At 44.6% G+C, this 17,662-nt stretch overlaps 1 protein-coding gene across 2 annotated transcripts in view; it reads right to left on the bottom strand.

Moving 5' to 3' along the window:
* Positions 1-17,662, bottom strand: part of PTPN14 (protein tyrosine phosphatase non-receptor type 14) — a 121,574-nt gene that overhangs the window by 1,498 nt on the left and 102,414 nt on the right. For both annotated transcript variants that reach the window (XM_057397040.1, XM_057397039.1), the window contains exons 13-18: positions 15,570-17,059; positions 12,889-13,032; positions 11,682-11,900; positions 7,385-7,513; positions 6,226-6,460; positions 4,011-4,174 (exon numbers count right to left, since the gene is read on the bottom strand). In XM_057397040.1, the coding sequence (XP_057253023.1) occupies positions 4,011-4,174; positions 6,226-6,460; positions 7,385-7,513; positions 11,682-11,900; positions 12,889-13,032; positions 15,570-17,059 (2,381 nt within the window). The remainder of the gene's footprint in view (positions 1-4,010; positions 4,175-6,225; positions 6,461-7,384; positions 7,514-11,681; positions 11,901-12,888; positions 13,033-15,569; positions 17,060-17,662) is intronic.

Below are 17,662 nucleotides of genomic sequence, written 5' to 3'. Positions count from 1 at the left end.
CTTACTCATAGAGGGAGGATCTGACAGTTTTTCAAATGAGAAGCAGGCATCAGAATCATAAGAACAAAGGTTCCCTATGCAGGCAAATGCACTGATCCTTCACTAAAAGACAAGGGGACTCACTGTCACCAGAAGATCCAGAAACTGACACCTCCCACAGCCAAGTCTGTGCCAGTACATAGAAGAAAGCAATCTGTCAAGTGAAACCCAGTATCTACAATATACGTCCTGCAGACTTCAGGCCAGCGCTAGTCTGTTCCATCTACTGAACATCCACTAGCAGCTGGACACATTAAGGTGTTCTCCATGAAGGTCTCTTCCAGCTGTTTCATCCAAAGGAAGTTCACTCACATGCCCTGAAAATGCTCTGCAACAGGAACTAAATCACAGTAAGTGGGCATGGATCAGGAGACCCATGGTAAAGGGACATCTCTAACCCCACTGAGCACCCTGGGGCACCAGTGCCATGTAGCAGTGTCTGAAACAGAGGCCCATGAGGTAAAGCGCTAGGAAACACTGCAAATTTCATTAGGTGTTACCATCATATCACCAGCATTTTGGGAGCAAAAACCCCTCTGATGCTGTTGTGCTTTATCTGTTACAACAGGTACATGAGGAGCTGTTCAGAAGCCATGGAGCCACACAGCTGAGCCTCCCAGGCTCAGATTCAAAGAGCGCGGAGGATGACCCAACATAAGGGATGCAGATTTTCTATGGCAGCAGTAAATGCAAGCACTAAGATACACACCATTTTTGAGGAAACTCTTTAGCAGTTCATGATATAAAACTGAAGGCCAGTTACTCTACCAGGTAACACAAAGTGCACTTTGTAATGCCAGTTTGCCATTCCAGAAACACAGAAAGGAACTTAGCAGGTCTTTTGATTTGGCTGAGATAAGAAATGTTACAAGCACAATACCTGGACAAAGACAGAAACAAAGATTGCTGCTAATCCTTGGAGGTGCAATGAGCATGGGGGCTGCTTCCATGCATGCTGCAAGTTTTCTGGCAAGGTGAGGCATATCCATTTCTGTCCATATATATAAAACTCAATCTGCTTTCCACATAAACAAGCCTTAACTCAGAGGCTATCACTTTCTGAAAACAAGGCTAAATACTCTGCCACATATCTCAACAAGCTGTTATAAAAGAGCATCTCTAGAGAGTCAACAAGCATAAAGATTTGTGATGAGTAACATCATGTTCTTTTCAAACAGGAGCAAAGCAAGACAAGCTCTTTCCAGCTCACTCAGAGAAAGCCTCCCTGTGGTCTCAGATGCTTATGGAAGCCACACAGTCCTCGCACAGCAGAGTCATATGGAACCTGATCTCAACTAAGCCACTGCAACAGAACAGCAGGCCAGCTTTGACCTGCATATCCCTTTCCACTCTCAGCAGCTCAGTGCTTGACAGCTCCTCGGTTGTCAGTGAGCACACAGCTATCCTTGCACCTCCCCAGAATGATGTGGCTTTGGCTTATCTCAGGAATGAAACTCCATCCTGCCTATTTGACCTCTGTTTGTAGGCAGCTTTATTGCAGGTGAGCCAAATCTTCACACTCACCTTCACCACAACGTACATGTCAAAAAGAGGTGGCATTTGCAAAAAGAACAAGCAAAAACACCACTCATTTCTGGCTCCCAAACTAAGGGATCTCTCCTGTGAAAATCCACTGCAGCTGCAATCATGAGTTAATGTCCCAGTGCCAGGTCCAAACCAGAACTGGGTAGAGCAGGATCTCAATTACTTTCTTGTTCGACACGTCTACCGCAGTAAGGATGCAATGATGTGACATATTACTTACTATACAGCAAGTTACTGAAACTCTATCCCTGCAGCTTTAGACTCAACCAGCAACTCCATAGAAGCCACAGTGACTGAAGGTGTATAGAATTTGATTAAACATGGCTTTTTACCTAAACCTGAAACCTCTGACTCAAAGAGGTCCAGCAGTGCTGCAGGCTTTCCAAGACGGTCTGTATAAAGTTTTCCAACCTCTGTCCCCTTTCTTCCTTCACCACTAATACGTTAACATTAGCCCATCTACTTTCTAGGACGTTTCTGAGGAAATCAGCCAATTCATAAGACTAAAGCATCTGAAGTAGTAAGTCATTCTATTTGAGAAAAAAACCTATTCATTCTACTTCAGAATAAACTGCTGCCTGGAAAGGAACCCTCTCCGTGCAAAATGCAGTACCTGTCACAAGCTGAAAACATACTGTTAATCTATTCTTTTAATTAGGTTTTAATAAGAAAAAATATTAACTTAGCACAATCTGGAGCAAAAAAGCCCTTAAGGAAAATCATCTTTAATATTAATGATGATTTTCACTATTAATCAAGACAAAAGAATGCTTTAATTAAGGGACATCAGAGAAATCCCTTATTGAGCACTAGCATCAGCTCCTAGTGAAGTTGATGAGAATCCTTCTGAATGTCAAGGCTCACCTCCATGCTCAGATGTTGCAGCACTGCCTTTATCTTCACTTAGTGCTCAACTACTCTTTGCCAAATAGGTGACTACCATAAACCACAGACAAACCAAGGCGGCCAGAAGATGTTACACAACTGTTGGGGTTTGCTCCTGGGCACGCAATCAGGTTGCTGTAAGGCAGATGCAGTTACACTGGTGCTCACAAGCGATTCAGGTATGGCTCTTGCAGCTATCCAGATTTCCTCTGGCATGCAGAAATGGCATGGCTGCTATGTGAATAACACAAGCAGTCACTTCCAGGTGCCAGTGCGTAAGGGAAGAAGTCAAGCATGCTCAAGAGTCAGACCTGTTGCCCCATATAGGAGCAGTTCCTTGAGCAGCAGCCAGCACAGGAAGGGTGCAGGATTCCCAAAGCACATACCTATGGGTCCCTTCTGTCCAGGTCAGCTCCTCCTTCCCTTTTCCTCCCCCACCCCCAAATAAGATGTTGAGGAAAACAAGTGTAAATTGCATCACAGATCTAGGACAGCTTCATCTCTAGTGAGGCCCAAGCAGAGCTGGAGGTGGTTCATGGCTGACCTGAGCACAGGATCTCTACAAGATCTTGTAACTACAGAAGGATGAGCTGCTGGAGGCGGGGGGATAACACAGTAGAAAGCAAAAAAATAAAGTCTTGCATCAACTTTTTCCATGCACAGGAAGGCTCAAACCTGTAACTCCTCTGTGGTAACACAGAGCAGGCAAGCATTGCAGGTGCATGTATCCAGTCCTCCCTGAATTTCAAGCAACTCCTCCAATGGAGGATTAATGGGAGGGGCAGATGATATGTGTCTGTCTGTTACTCTTGCTGCATTGTTATCTCTACAAGAGGCTCTGGTCTTTGAGCAGTTTCTTTGGCAACAGAAATCCCCAGTTTCAATAGGTGTCACACTGAAAATGTGGGGCACATTGTCACTCAAGGTGTGATGCTCTTCCTGGACAGTTCCCCAGTGACACACAACACTGATGTAAAGCAAGTTGCTACACGTGGCTACTCTGCTGGTGCTCTTAACTCCAGACTGCATTACTAGCCTTGTAATACTGTAATACTGACTGCAGTGCCTAAAACCCTATTCCCCAACGTACACACTTGTTCCTTAAAACACAGTTAAGTTTCATTCCAGATGAGATTAGAGGCAATACAGGAGAGGAAGGAGTCCAAGGAGTTGGTTTAGAGAGCAAAAAAACGAGTTAAAAGAGCAAGGAAGCTGATGTTACTCTCTAGCCTCTCTCAGGTAGTCTTTGTAATAAGCTATCTCTAGGCTGTTCATTAAATACAGGTAGGAATTAGACTTGATTCTTAGAGAAGAAAGCCCTGATTTTGAATGGATCAAAATAACACTAATAACAAAACACATAACATCAACTTAAAAGAAAACTACAAGTAAGCTGCCATGAGAAACCTTTGCCTGTTGCATTTAAGGCCCCGGTCTCTCAGAGGCAGTAGAAAGCAAGCACTTCAATGCCTTTTTCACCTCACAAATGTAGCTGGTTAGCCAAGGAAGGAGCTCGTGGTTGCAGAAAGCAGCTGGCTCACCTCATTGTGCTCCAAGCAGCCGACCATCAGCTCGGTGAGGATGACCACACCGGTCCTGCCCACCCCAGCGCTGCAGTGCACCACGATGGGCGGGTTGCAGGGGTTGCTGCTGTCCAGCACGCTGTTGGTGTGGCGCCGCACCGACTGGATCTCCTCCAGGTAAGCTGCAAAGAGAAAACGCAGGCGGGGTTGCAGGCAGCTATATGTCTACATGTAAAAATGGGGAGGAAAACACAACGTGGAGAAGTCATTCTCTGCCCAAGTGGCAATAACTGACGGTTTTTACAACATCCTGATTATTTTGGCCAGGATGCAGTGAGCAGCACTGGATGCAGCAAATACCAGCTGGGTGTTAGTGATTACTTGGGAGTCTGCTCCTTTAAATTAAATAGTCCTTTTAAAATATTTAATTCTGGTCCCCCCCCCCCCAAATCTCCAAGTCCCCAAAGCAGATGATTCTAGACATTACTTACAGCAATCCCCGCCATTAAACAGGCTGGGATCAAAACAACAGCTAAGTCCCACTGAAACTACTGCCTGTCAATGGAAAGAGAGCATCCATCTGCCCCGATTCTCCCACCCTCCATCCTCCCTTCTAGAGTGAGACAGAATCTCACCCACCTCTCTGCTCTGGGTTTGTTTCTCAACAGTTCCCAGCCCTTCTGGGAGTTCATTGTCTGCTTCCCCTGAAGCCATTTCTAGAAAGTGCATGACTCAAGAACAGTTATCTTGTTTATGGCGTGTTTATCTAACCAAGTGACACAACTACCCTGACCTCTAAGCATCATTCCAGCATAGCCTAGATGCATGACAAAGATGATGGACCTCACCCAGAAACGTAGATCCAGATGCATAACTCTTGGACACCTCACTTCCCACCACCAGCCAGAGTGGGAAGTGAGATGCAAGCCGAACTTTCCTGCCCTGACTCCTGGTGTCACGGCACTGCAGCCTGGGCAGTCCTTTTGACACAGGCAGCTGTAGCTAAGGCCTACTAACATCAGAAAGGCTGTGTTTCAGTGCAAGCACTGAAATGGGACTGTACATGGTGGCAAACAATGAGACGGAGGAAATGAGGACAGTCAGGTTCCAATTACTGTCACACCCAACCACAGCTACAGGGGTTGGCAGGAGAAATAAAGCGTGAAACAAAACCAAGAACTGGACAATAGCTTTGCCTTAAAGCCAGATCCTGTGGCACTCCTTTGCCAAAACTGAAATGTCATTTTTATTTTCTGCCTTGGTGACAGAACTGGGAAAAGAAGGATGTTATTGACATCAAGCTTATTCCATGTAAAAGGAAGTGCACCACTGAAGGAGTGTAGCTGTGTCAAGACTGAAGTGGAACTAATGCACCTTCCTGAGGGAGGACTGAGCTGTCTGTAGTTGCAGAGCTGTCAGGAACTAAGAGGGGCAAGCATCAACACCACATCAGTACACCGTGTGCTGACTCCTTTAGTGGTAACTTAAGGGTCTCTACATTCCACTCTACTGCAGAGGCAGAGGTGTGGCTTTAGTTAAGTACTGACTGAACTCCTATTACTTAACAGGGTAGTGTTTATTCCTTGGGAAGAAGTAGGAAGCATTATTAACTCAACAGAGATGAATATAATGTCTGTCTTCTCAGAAGTGCATATACCAGGACCACATCTAATTGGGAAGGCTCTTAGCATTGCTCGGGTACCTGTAGTTGGAAGAGTGGCAATAAGGTCAGATTTGCTGCATATGTGATGGAGCCCTCTGCTCTTTTGCAACATGTCTGATGCCTCTGCACAACTAAATGCTGGCTGACAGCAATAACAGCCTCCGATGGAACTGGAGGAGTTGTGCCAAATTTCACTAACAAGCGAACCTCTCTAATCACATTTCTGTGCAGCCTAGTATCTCCTACACTCATTAGGGAGTTCGGAAGTGATAACTTACACCAACAGATCAGCTAACAGAGGTATTTATGTAAAACTTCCCGAGTCTTTAGCACTGCTGCTGCCTGAGTTTTTCTCGTCTCATGTCAGGCCTTTCAGGGCCAAAATCCTCAATCACCTTAGCTCCTACCTCTTGAATCCTGCTTTGTTCTCCAAATCACAGCAAAGTACAACCTTTATATGCTCCGCAATAACCATTTAATACCAATCCCAGCTGTAACTAGGTGCAGAGAACTGAACCCAGTGTGAGCAACCTTTGATGTACGTTACCGTGCAAGTTAAAGAAATCTTACATAAAAAGCCCTGGACTTCTTCTGGACACCCATGGTCTGGCCAGTCAGTGTACTGCAAATGCCACACTGTCCTCTCTTGTCCAGAGAGAAGATGCTTGACTTTCAGACCAGTAGTCGCATAGCAGCCAGAATCTGTGCGGAACTTGGTTGTCACCTTGAACTTCCCGTAAGTGGCTGAGCTGTGCTTAGAGCCCAGTTTGGGCCAATAACGATGACTCTTACTTCTTCCTCCCTCCTTAAGAACAAAAGGAAACCCAAACAAACAGAAAAAAGCCATTAGTTCCTGCAACTAAGATTCTTTACAGAGGGCATAAAACTCTGCAGGCAAGGCAAGTACTGTTATTTCAAATTGCAGGGAGAGCAAGGAACATCCTACAAAGTAAAGAAAATATGCATTGAAACATCAAACTCTCAGCCATATATTTCTAAGTGTAAAAATGCATGAAGAGCTAACTCTTGTCTTGTGGTGAAAGCCAGCTACTGCTTACACCTTGGTAGATGCTCTCCTCCTGGAGAAGCTTCTCCTTTAAATGGAAGGAGATTCTCTTCAGCAGCTTCTAAGTACCTGTTGCTGATCAGCCTTGGGAACTGGACAGTGACTTGTGCTATGGCACTCCCTGGGTCTGCTAACAGCACCCCTGCACAAAGCTGAAGGCAGCGTTAGTTAGCACCATGTGCCAGTTGTTCTAACGCAGCACATAGTTCTTGGATTACAATGGAAATAACTGGTTTGCTTGGCATAAGAATAAAAAAGATTTCTTCTTTTGTTTTTAAACATGAACACTTCTACAGAAACAACAGCTCCTGGTCTCTCTGCAGCTGATAGGAGTGATGGCATGCAGCACTGACCTTGGGCAGGGGGGAAGTCTGTGTCACTTTAACCAGGAGCAGTTCAGTGCTCTCAGTGGAAACATCTTTGTTTGGCTTGGCCAAGCTGGAGCAAAGCAGGGAGAGGGGGGAGTGCTGCTTGTTTCGCTTTAGAACTTGCCAAACTCAGTATCAGAAAGTTACCAGGTCTGGTATTATAGCAGGCATATGTTCAAACAGAGCAAGCGGAAAAAGGATTGTTGATAGAAAGAAGAGGTTCCTGGAGTGGGAAGTGATGATAACAGGAGATCTGCTCTCATCAGAAAGAGCCGTGCTCTGTGATTTTACGTACCTCCTCAGCTGTGACCATGGCTATAACATTCACCCCCTGTTCCCACACCATCTGCCAGAAGTCATGGCATGTGTGTGGCAGAGGCCCCTGGGTAGCAATGTAGTGCCATTCCTCTCCACCTACAGTAACCTGGGGAGGAAAGGAACGGAAAATACAGTCAATGCCCAAGTTCTCAGCAGTGCCTGTCCCATTCCCCTCAAAATTCTGAACAAGAATCACCCTTTGATAAGAGCAAATCGGACAAAACACAATCTTTGGTGTTTCCAAGTTCTTTCTTGAAGCCCATAAACATAAAGTGTTGACCGAAATGCCAATGCATCTGGATCACACAGATGAAAAAAGGCTGGGGCTGTTTTGCTGAGGCTCTGTTTCTGATATGGCTTAAAAACAAATAAGCAGCTGACTGAGCTCTTGCGCTGGGTGACAGAGCCACAATGAGAGAAAAACTGAGCAGCAGCAGAAGTGTCGCTATGCATTAAAAAGGCAACCGCATTGCTGCAAACGAACACGACAGTGGTGTAGAGAGCCTCGGTGCAAATGTCATTTCCCACAATGAAAGCTAAAGAACTCTGCTCTTTAGGATCTCCCTCAAGTCTTTTCCACTCAGGCAAAAAATAACTTCTTAAACAGACTCTCATTACACTGAGCACTGCTGAAGATGTGGCCAAGCTGTCCCTAGGGGATGCAGTTATGCCCACACACTGTACATAACGCAAAGCTCGGACGGGCCTCTTGCCAGCTATTAATGAGATCAAGACAGGCTTCATTTCAAGTTAACTCTTCCTCGCTCATCTTGGGTTTTTCAGCTCAGAAGCTGCAAACTACTATGAAGTAAATCCAGCATCTTAAATGGCTTTCATATCATAGAATCATAGAATGGTTTGGGTTGGAAAGGACCTTAAGCTCATCCAGTTCCAACCCCCCTGCCATGGGCACAGACACCCCACACTAGACCATAACACCCAAGGCTCTGTCCAACCTGGCCTTGAACACTGCCAGGGATGGAGCACTTATTATTTCTTTGGCCAAATTTAACACGGTCCAAAGCTGTAGTCATACAAATCTATTTCCCAACACGTAACTGGATTACCAACCACATCTTATAGAAACATTTGCATGACAACAAGTAAAGACATTATCTGTAAAGCATGAACATAGAGATTTACACACTGTCAATTAGGTAGTGCCCTGAGCATTCCCTTGGAGTTAACCAGTGTAGAACACTGCTTCACTTACCTGACTGAGGCAGATCTTCATCTAACTATGAAGTTTAAAAATACACCACCAGCAAAATGACTTGTTTATAAAAAAAAATACAATTTTATGGGGGCTTATTTGCTATATATCAGGAAAGGTTCATTAAAAAAGTTTTTTTTTTTCCCCAACATTTTAGGTAAAAAGCCAAAAAAGCAAAACCAATTTGAGAGCTACCAGCTCTCAGCTGGAAATATGCTTACCAGCAACAAGGAAAACCAAAGAAAGACGGCAAGGTAAAACATTTTCCCTTCTCAGGCTAAGAGCTCCAAATTCTCCACATTAGCCCAAACTCACTGCTCACAACAAAGATATAAATATATATATATTGTATATAGAAAATATAACATACACATTATATACAATATTTATATATATAAATCCCAGAGATGATGATTTACAACAGGAATACTGACACATCCACAAATACAAAGGTGCTGGCGGACAATGCTACAAGGAGCGTCCCGTTTAACCACATACTGCGTTTGAGGTACAGGTCTTTGAACCCATCTGCAGAAATAGAATGGACTTCTCTGTTATTTAAACAGCTGCTCATTAAGCTGAGACACTTGGGGTTTTACACCTGTAACTAGCATTTTGTATGATAACACATTTTTCTCTGTATTGAAAACCATTTTCAACTCTGTGTATCAGCTCATTTATTTCTTCCTTCCTATGCAGCATTCTTCTCTTTGAATGATGGTTAAAATCTGCGAGACCAGTGCAGGCAGACTCAAGTTCTTCTCCTAGGTGGGAATGAATAGAAGCTGCACAGCTCTAACCAGCATCCTGCATCTGAGCTGCTTTTGTGCTTGCATGCTCATGTGCAGTACTGCTGGGACAGTATCACTGAGCTCTCCAAGTTAATACTGACCTGACCAGTCAAACCAAGTGGTATTGAGAACTTTTTTGCTTGATCCATAAATTTAATCACACTTTTTCTCTCTGGTATAGACCATCTTCGTACCTTAACAGCAAAGCTCAGTGGCAAATAAGCAGGATTACACGCTATTTCTGAGCAGTGGGAGCTGGAATCCTCCAGGCATGGATCTTATCAGGATGATATAGGAGTCTTTGTCTACTGACTTCTGGTCCAAATATGCAGCCTTCTGGCACATGATACGAAAGGACCATAAACAGTCTGGAGGGAATGGGATGTCTGGAATGTTTACTGCATTCTAATGCCCTAAGTGCAGGACTTTAAAAACTGACTCTTGGGCTGCAAACACACACGTACTGTGCTACTAAGGTAAAGCTTGCAGATGCAATTTTACCTTCTAAGCAAAAGCACATCTGCTTGGCTTCCCCATGCAGGGAGAGGAAAATACTGGCCAGGACTCTTGTCATGTGCATGTTCCTGGGTGCTCTGTGAATGCGAGATGTGTCCAATGCTAACACACAAGGAAAATGTGGACTCAAAACCAGCCAAGGAAAATACTTTTCTGGCTACTGCTGTTTTGTGAGCATTTTTGTTAGGAAGCTCTTTTTTTGTTGGCATCCTACAAAGGAGATGAAAAATTTTGGGCTCAGAAATGCATCACAGCAATGTCTGATTCTGCAAAACCTCAGCATCTATCTAGGCTGTTCAAGGACAGATTGCACAGACATAGTCTGGTGCGAGGCATCCCTGCCCATGGCAGGGGGCTGGAACTGGATGATCTTAAGGTCCTTTCCAACCCAAACCAGTCTGGGATTCTATGAACAGGAATTAACACTGTAAATCACAACCAAGGAGGCCAGCAAGTCTCTTTAAGTTCTTACTCCAGGAAAATACTATTTTAACAGAGGTTTTATTTATTATTTTTGAGTTATTTTATTTTAATTTGGATTTTGCCAATGAGAAAAAGTAGACAGCCCTTCTCTGACAAGAGAATCTGTCATCTGAGGGACAGGAGTAAAAGCCAACAAAAAGAACTTTGCAATTAGTACTGGAAGCCTAAAGAAAACCAAGCAGCTACAGCCACTGCAGGATAGTTCATTGGTACAACCTGCCACGTTTGTAAGTCCCAGACCATTTCTTAAATTATTTCTACATTGAATTAAGAAGAAATCTGAAGTTTCCTGATAAAAAGTTATTTTGAGCAGAAATTCAATGCAGTATCCAACCAGAGATTAACTAAGGTGTAAGGTGTTCTCTGTATCAATGCTCCTTCTATCAATGCATACTTAAAAAATCTTCTAGAATCACTAAACTCATCATTAAAGGAAGAAATACATTATTCTTATATATAATTGCAGTATCTATGTGAATGTGTTACTCCTAACTACATGCTTTTGCTTTGGGCATGGAACTGCATACATGGAGCTCCATCCCTGTGTTCTAAAAATCATATCCTATATACTACTAGATGAAAAAAATACTTCAGCCAAACCTCTTGCAGTATTTCTGGCAGGCTGCACCAGTCAGTCACAGTGACTCATTCCATAGTGGTTGTTGCAGTGCCCCAGTGGCTTGCAAGGCTATTGGGACGGATCAATCAGAACACACACTGACTGCACATCCTTTCAGGTGCACGGTCATCACAACCACGTCACATTGCAGGCAGTGGTCCACTCTAACCCATATTCATGAGGTTTAAGAAACACAGCATCTCTTTCTACATTAACCAATGGAGATATTCCCCAACCAGCTGGCAGAGGTGGGCATCAAAAAAGTAAAGATGCCTCTCTGAAATGAATTCCCAGCCCCTAGCAATTAAATCAACTCATGCATGCCACAGGCACAGGGTGCCCAGAGAAGCTGTGGCTGCCCCATCCCTGGCAGTGTTCAAGAGCAACTTTGTATGGGGCTTGGAGCAACCTGCTCTAGTGGAAGGTGTCCCTGCCCATGGCAGGGGGTTGGAACTGGATGAGCTTTAAGGTCCCTTCCAATCCAAACCATTCTATGGCTCTATGTTAGTTGACAGAAGACTTCGGAGATGCTGACACAAAGGTACAACAATGTGTTCTAAGTTACATTTTCAGAAGCTCTAGAGCTACAGAAAGGCAAAAAGCAGCTTTAACATAGCTTCATTTGCAAAGCAAAGTGCAAGGAAGGTTTTACCTTTATGTGTGAAGCATTGATGTAGCCTGTGTTGTTTTCTTTGGTCGGCACCAGCTCTACTCTGTTCTCCTCATAAGGAACGACCTCCCTGATGCGGTTGCGCTCAGTGTTTTCAGGCAAGGCAGCAGTGGTGAAGATCCCATCTGCCTTTTTCTTTGGAATCTGCTCATATTCTGTAAACACCATCCCCTCTTCCAACTTCCTCTTCAGGATTTTGCACTAAGATTTAACAGGAAGCAACATCAATCCATTAATTCCGCCTGAAGGAACATTTACTACTAGACTCATCCATCTGTTCTTTGAATTTCAATATACAGCCATAGCATCCTCTCAGTCACTTCTTTCAGCTGCAGTTATCTGAGGGAACATGACACACACTGATTTCTACTGAGTAAAACCACAAGCTAATTTTACATTTTGACGTTCTACCTTCACATTATTTAAGACTGATACCATAAAAAGCAAAGCCCTGCTAAATACAACCCTGGTTGAGGATGAATTTGCGGGTGATTTCACCACAATAGATACCTGTAAAAGCATTTCACGTTTAGAGAAGATTGTGCTGCAAGAACTGTGATGTGGTCCACGTTATCAAAATGCTCCCTAACTTGAAAATGTGCAACTTCTGTGGTTGGGCACAACCCTGCATATGGATAGGCAGAGGTTAAGGCCTGTTGTCTGCATACCAGACAACACAAGGCTGAGGATCTTTATCCAGAAAGCCTCTTTGCAAATACGTCTTTCAAAACTTAATGGCAGCAAGTGGTTTTAATTTCTGGAATTCCATATCCATGCACACACATCAGAAGGCAAACAACTCTTGTTTGACAATTTAATCCTGTTCAGAGACATTAACTGAGCTCCTTGGTTGTACCAGAACACGGAATATGGGATCTATGGATGATCACTGCAGGAAAAACTGCCTGACCAAGAGAAAGACATGCAAAATGTTTGATTTAGAGCTCGAGCTTGTATAGTCACATGAAACAGTGAACAGTCTCAATTTTCACCGACTTCAGTAAATGTTCCAGACATTTAACAGAATCCAAAGTCACATCAGGGTTAACCCCGGACCTCTTCCATTAATGCTTCTGAACACCTTTAAGACAATTTTTTTTGACATTTTAAATCAAATGTTCATATTTTAGGGACTTTGTGCTGCTGGCAACAAAGGGAATGAAAGACATTGCATGAGCCTCCAACTTACCCTCTCATCCATTGGCACCTTGGTGACTTCATCCTGGCTGTCCTCTGGCACTGGAACCCTAGCAACTGAGAGTCCGTTCAGTGCTGCCAACATCAAGGGCCTCTTCTGGGCCTCCAGGCCTGCCATCTTCTGCTTTTCTAGATTCTTTTGGCAAGAAAAGGCACGTTTTCATCTCTGTGTGATTATTTATAATGCCAGTAAAATGCTGGAATGTTTTTTTAATCTCCAAAATCTGCAACTCTCTGGCCAAGGAATGCAGATGATCACCATTAGCATCGTAAATTCAAATACAACCTCTATTCTTCCTGTTATTCCTCAAAGGCCTGCTCCTACATGAGCACAGAATTTTAATTTCAAAGCAGCAATCCCAGCATGTAATTCAGTTTACGTGCCATTAAAAGACACACAAATACAACCCTGAGCCTTTCCCTGCAAACATGATGCTGGATGTAGGACACACAAAGCATCACCCTGTTGCGTTAAAGTAGCCCTGCCGTAGCCAAGATACCTGGGGCACCTTTGGAAAAGCAATCATTTCAATCTATTACAACAAACAGCAAAACACAGGCCATTGTTTCCCTTCTGTGATAGCAATACTTAAAATGAGAAGTCTCTTGATGCACTCAGCTATTACAGTGATTCAAACAGCACCCGTGATGTATTTTGCACTAAAACCTGAGCTCACGTATCCCAGAAACTGACTGTATCAGCAGCCAGGAAGGGATATTGTTTATCATGCCCATGTGTGGAATATTCTATTCCATTTCCTTAATGCTTTCTGCGGGATTTGGAAGGAGAGATGAGCACAAGGGAAGCCTGGTTCTCTGCATGCCTATGGTGTGGGCACCACACAGGCCAAGCTCAGCTCCTAGGAACACACTACTGAACATGAATGCTCTCAGACATCTGTAAATGGCTTGATTGTTCAAAAGCCCTGTGAGCTTTTTCCTCACCACTGGGTTCCTCTGCAGCACAATGTAAAAAAGCAAAACAAAAATCCAAACCCATCTGCTTTCTTTTCCGGCTTTCAGAAAGTAGGAAAATGCGAGTATTTTTCCTTTGTTTGGGGATTTTATTATTATTACTCCTGGCAAAGTCAAATAGAGAAGTCTGTGTTTAAAAGATGATGGTCATCAAATTACCATTCATATAACATGCAATTCCTGTGACAAAAGGAAGGTCTGCATGTGTTAAGACTGCTGACCTAAGCTGAAACCACTTTAAAAGCTTTAATGCTAAGCCTACCCCTTCCAAAACAACAACAACAACAACAAAGAACCTTTTGACCAAAGGCTGCTCCGAATGTACTCGAACAGCAAAGAGTACTCAAACAGCATCTCTAAGTTCTCTTCTCGCTTTCATTTCCATCCTCCAATCCTTTGCATTCCTGTTTCTCAATGTTTCCTTTCCTCAGAAGATCAAAAGAACACATATACGCTTGTTGTTACAGTGGAGTAGACGTTGACTTGATTACTTACAGTCAAGCATCTATTTTACATTTAAAGTATAAAATCCTGCAAGGAGTAAATTCAGTCTCCATTATACAACTCAGTGGCCCAAGCTTGACTCCTAGCCATTACATCAGCGTAAGGATCACCAACAATTAAGGAGCACGATACACACGTTCAGAGTTTCTTTGAATACACAATACTATTTCAATCTAACTAGTTGCTGATCTAGTACATTACAAGCTCTTTTCTGCTCTGGACCATTTAGATGCTTTATTAATTTGCTTTAGGAATCGTTTCTGTTTCAGACCTCAATCCTACAGCACACATTTCACCTTCTGTGACTGCACTTGCACTTCTCAGAGCGGTGCATAAACGCATCCCTCAGTCACTAAATAGTAAGCACCCCTCATGCTTCTGCCATTGCCTGCAGTGGCACTGGAGCTTTTAAATGCTTCTTATGCTGAAGTCATTTCAAGTTTAAAAGGGTGCTGTTTCTCATTCTTGAATACATTTCTTAATGAATAAACAATCCAGATCCTCAACCACACAGCCTCTCCATCTGCTACTTTTGGAATTAGATCTACAGTCATTCATTACTGGTAAAACCAGCAATCCATGGTCTACAGCTACCAGGGTTGCATTCAGGTAACTGTGTTATGTAAAGTAGGAGGGAAGGCAGAGATCACCTGAAACTCAGGTGAGTTTCCACTGTGTTATAGATTACGTGGTGCTTAGCTCGACAGCCCTGCAAAGAAGCAATAAAACACTAGTGCTGAAACGCAACCTCCTGCCCATCTCGGCAAACACGTTTCAGACCCACCCTGCTTTCAAATCCACACAGGCAGAGGGGAGCAGGTACGAAGGGGGGCTTTGTGGTCAGCCTCCTCATCACCCAGTGCATGCTCTGCACCCCCCTTGGGCTGGCGCTGCTCTCGGGGTGATGGTAGCACCATCAGCTGGATCAAGGCATGGACCTGGCCAGCAGGCGAAAAACCACACTGGAGGAAGCATACAGCCCAAAACTGGGGCATGAGATCAGCCCCTTTGGTGGCCACAGAGATCCACAAACCCAAATTGGATCTGGCACTTAACATCACATTTCCTTACTTGGAGCAAATCAGCATCTTCCCACCCAGGTGTTCCCCACAGTTTACTGATCCAGCAGCTTTTGGCACGCATCCCGACCTGTAGGACTACCAGGAAGCCACCGCAACAGAGGAAGGCACTTACCCTCATCATGATTTCTCTTTCTATAATGCTGTCCTCAATAGAAAACATTTCAGACACAGGTCTTTCCTTGACAGGTTCTTTCTTGACCCGCTCCTTCACACTTGTGAGGTCAGGCTCTGAGATAGAGGGCCCGAGCGAGGACCCGTTTATTGCCATTTGATCAGTTCGAGACACACTGATGGCTTTGGAAGGCCCTGGCCTCATGGCCTTGGCCCTGGCTACAGCCACAGAAATGCTAACAGGGTCCTGCCTCAGGGCCCCGTTGCTGACACTTTTCCGAGGCCCAGGATACTCTGGAGGAGGTTTATTTGGTATTCTAGCCAGGGCAGCTTGCAGCTGAGCACTGTACTCCATGTTCTTATGGAGGGCTGTAATCTGCGACACGGATTCTGAGGTCTCTTCTTCCTCTTCGCTTTCACTGCTGTGTATCAGCATGGTGGCATCAGAGAACGTCTTTTTGTGATGATAGTGAGGAACTTGCTGAACTTCGTGCCCCATCTGAACCGACTCTTCCGGCTGCACTTGCTCCCGCAGGGTGTTCCTGCGCGGCAGAGGAGCGTTTAGAGTTTTCAGTGCCATGGCTTCTATACCACGTACCATGTTGCTGATGACCTCCAAGCTGTGGCGCTTGTTCACAGCCGCGTGGTGCTTCACTGCCAGGAGGGGCTCGCTGACCTCTTGCAGTGACTGACGGACGACGGGCGAGCTGTCCTCCTGGAAGGTTTTAACCGAGAGCTGGACCTTGCGAGTGACCAGGTCAGGACTGCTGCCGCTGACGTACTTGTGCCGGTGGCTTGCCAGGTCCGGCGTGCTCGTGGCGGGACGCGGACGTGGGTATGGAGGCGGGGGTCTGAAGAGATAGTTCTTTAACATGTGAGCGGTGTTGTAGCTCTGGCTGCTCTGCAGCTGCATGTTAGCCAGCTCGGGTGTGCTGACGGTGTGGGATATGGCACTGGCTGCTGTCTTATTCTGAGCAGCATTACTAGGGTTCATTTGGTCAGACGGGGCGACGGGCTTGTTATAGCCACTGCTCTGGGGTCCATATGTAACTGTGTAAGGATGCCTCTCTCGAATCTCAGGCTGACTGTAAACTAGGTCTTCTGGCTGGTTATAAGCATGTGTGTTTCCAATATTGAGATTCCTCAAAGACTGACTCTGGCTATCCATCTGGATCACCCCTCTCTTCATTTGCCTCATGACGGTTTCATAGTCTGGAGTTGGCCGGTAAGATGGTACTATGATTGCACTATGTCTGTGGCTGGGGATATAGTCTGCTCTCATGATGTCACTTCCAGGGATGCTCAGATTGGAGGACATTGGAGATGCCTGGATGAAGTTCTGTGAGCGATTGAGAGAGTTCATGCTGTGGGCACTGCATACGCTCCCATTGGGTCTATTACCATTCAAGTAGCTGAAGTCCATTGGACACCTATCCAAACTGGTCTGAGACCTACAGTAGAAAGTTTCTTCATTTCCATGGAAAATGCTATCTGTGTAGAGCAAAGATAAAGACATTGATGATTTTAACATACAAGGATTCGTTCCATGTTAACAAAACTTCAAATGAAGTCTGCACCAATGAGTACAGACACAGCTTGGTGTACAACAACTGCTACGAACATTTGGTCTTGGGAGCATCCCTGAGTCACTGAGACAGAACTAAAACAAAGCTACTCACGTAAATGCTGCCAGCAGTTAGCAAAATATGGTAGTTCAGATCCTTGTGGGAGACATGAAAGGGGAAAGAGAGGAAGTGTTTTTGCCTGGGGTGGCAAGAAAGAATAAGGGGGCATCTCCTCCCTCAGCATCCTGTAATGATTCACTGCTGCTGCCACCTTAAAAACCCCAGTGCTGCTAGCCCATGGCAAACCTAACAGTTCTCTTATCTTTTCTGTTGGTGCACTGCTGTCTGTGATTTGAAGTAGCAGAAGACTCTGAAATTGGAAATCCTACTCCAAACCTGAAGTAGAACACTGCAGGGTGATCAAGACTCAGAGGAAAACCACAACCAACCAAAACACTCTACAGACGCACTAGAGAATATTAAACATTTCAGCAAAGGATATTTGAGAGGGAATCAAGATGCTAAAGAT

This window comes from Pezoporus wallicus, unplaced genomic scaffold (assembly GCF_028554395.1).
Source record: "Pezoporus wallicus isolate ANWC-B61680 ecotype Strahan unplaced genomic scaffold, APGP_CSIRO_Pwel_v1 contig_14703, whole genome shotgun sequence".
In the NCBI taxonomy this organism is placed as follows: Eukaryota; Metazoa; Chordata; class Aves; order Psittaciformes; family Psittacidae; genus Pezoporus; species Pezoporus wallicus.
This window is presented reverse-complemented; position numbering and strand designations above follow the sequence as displayed.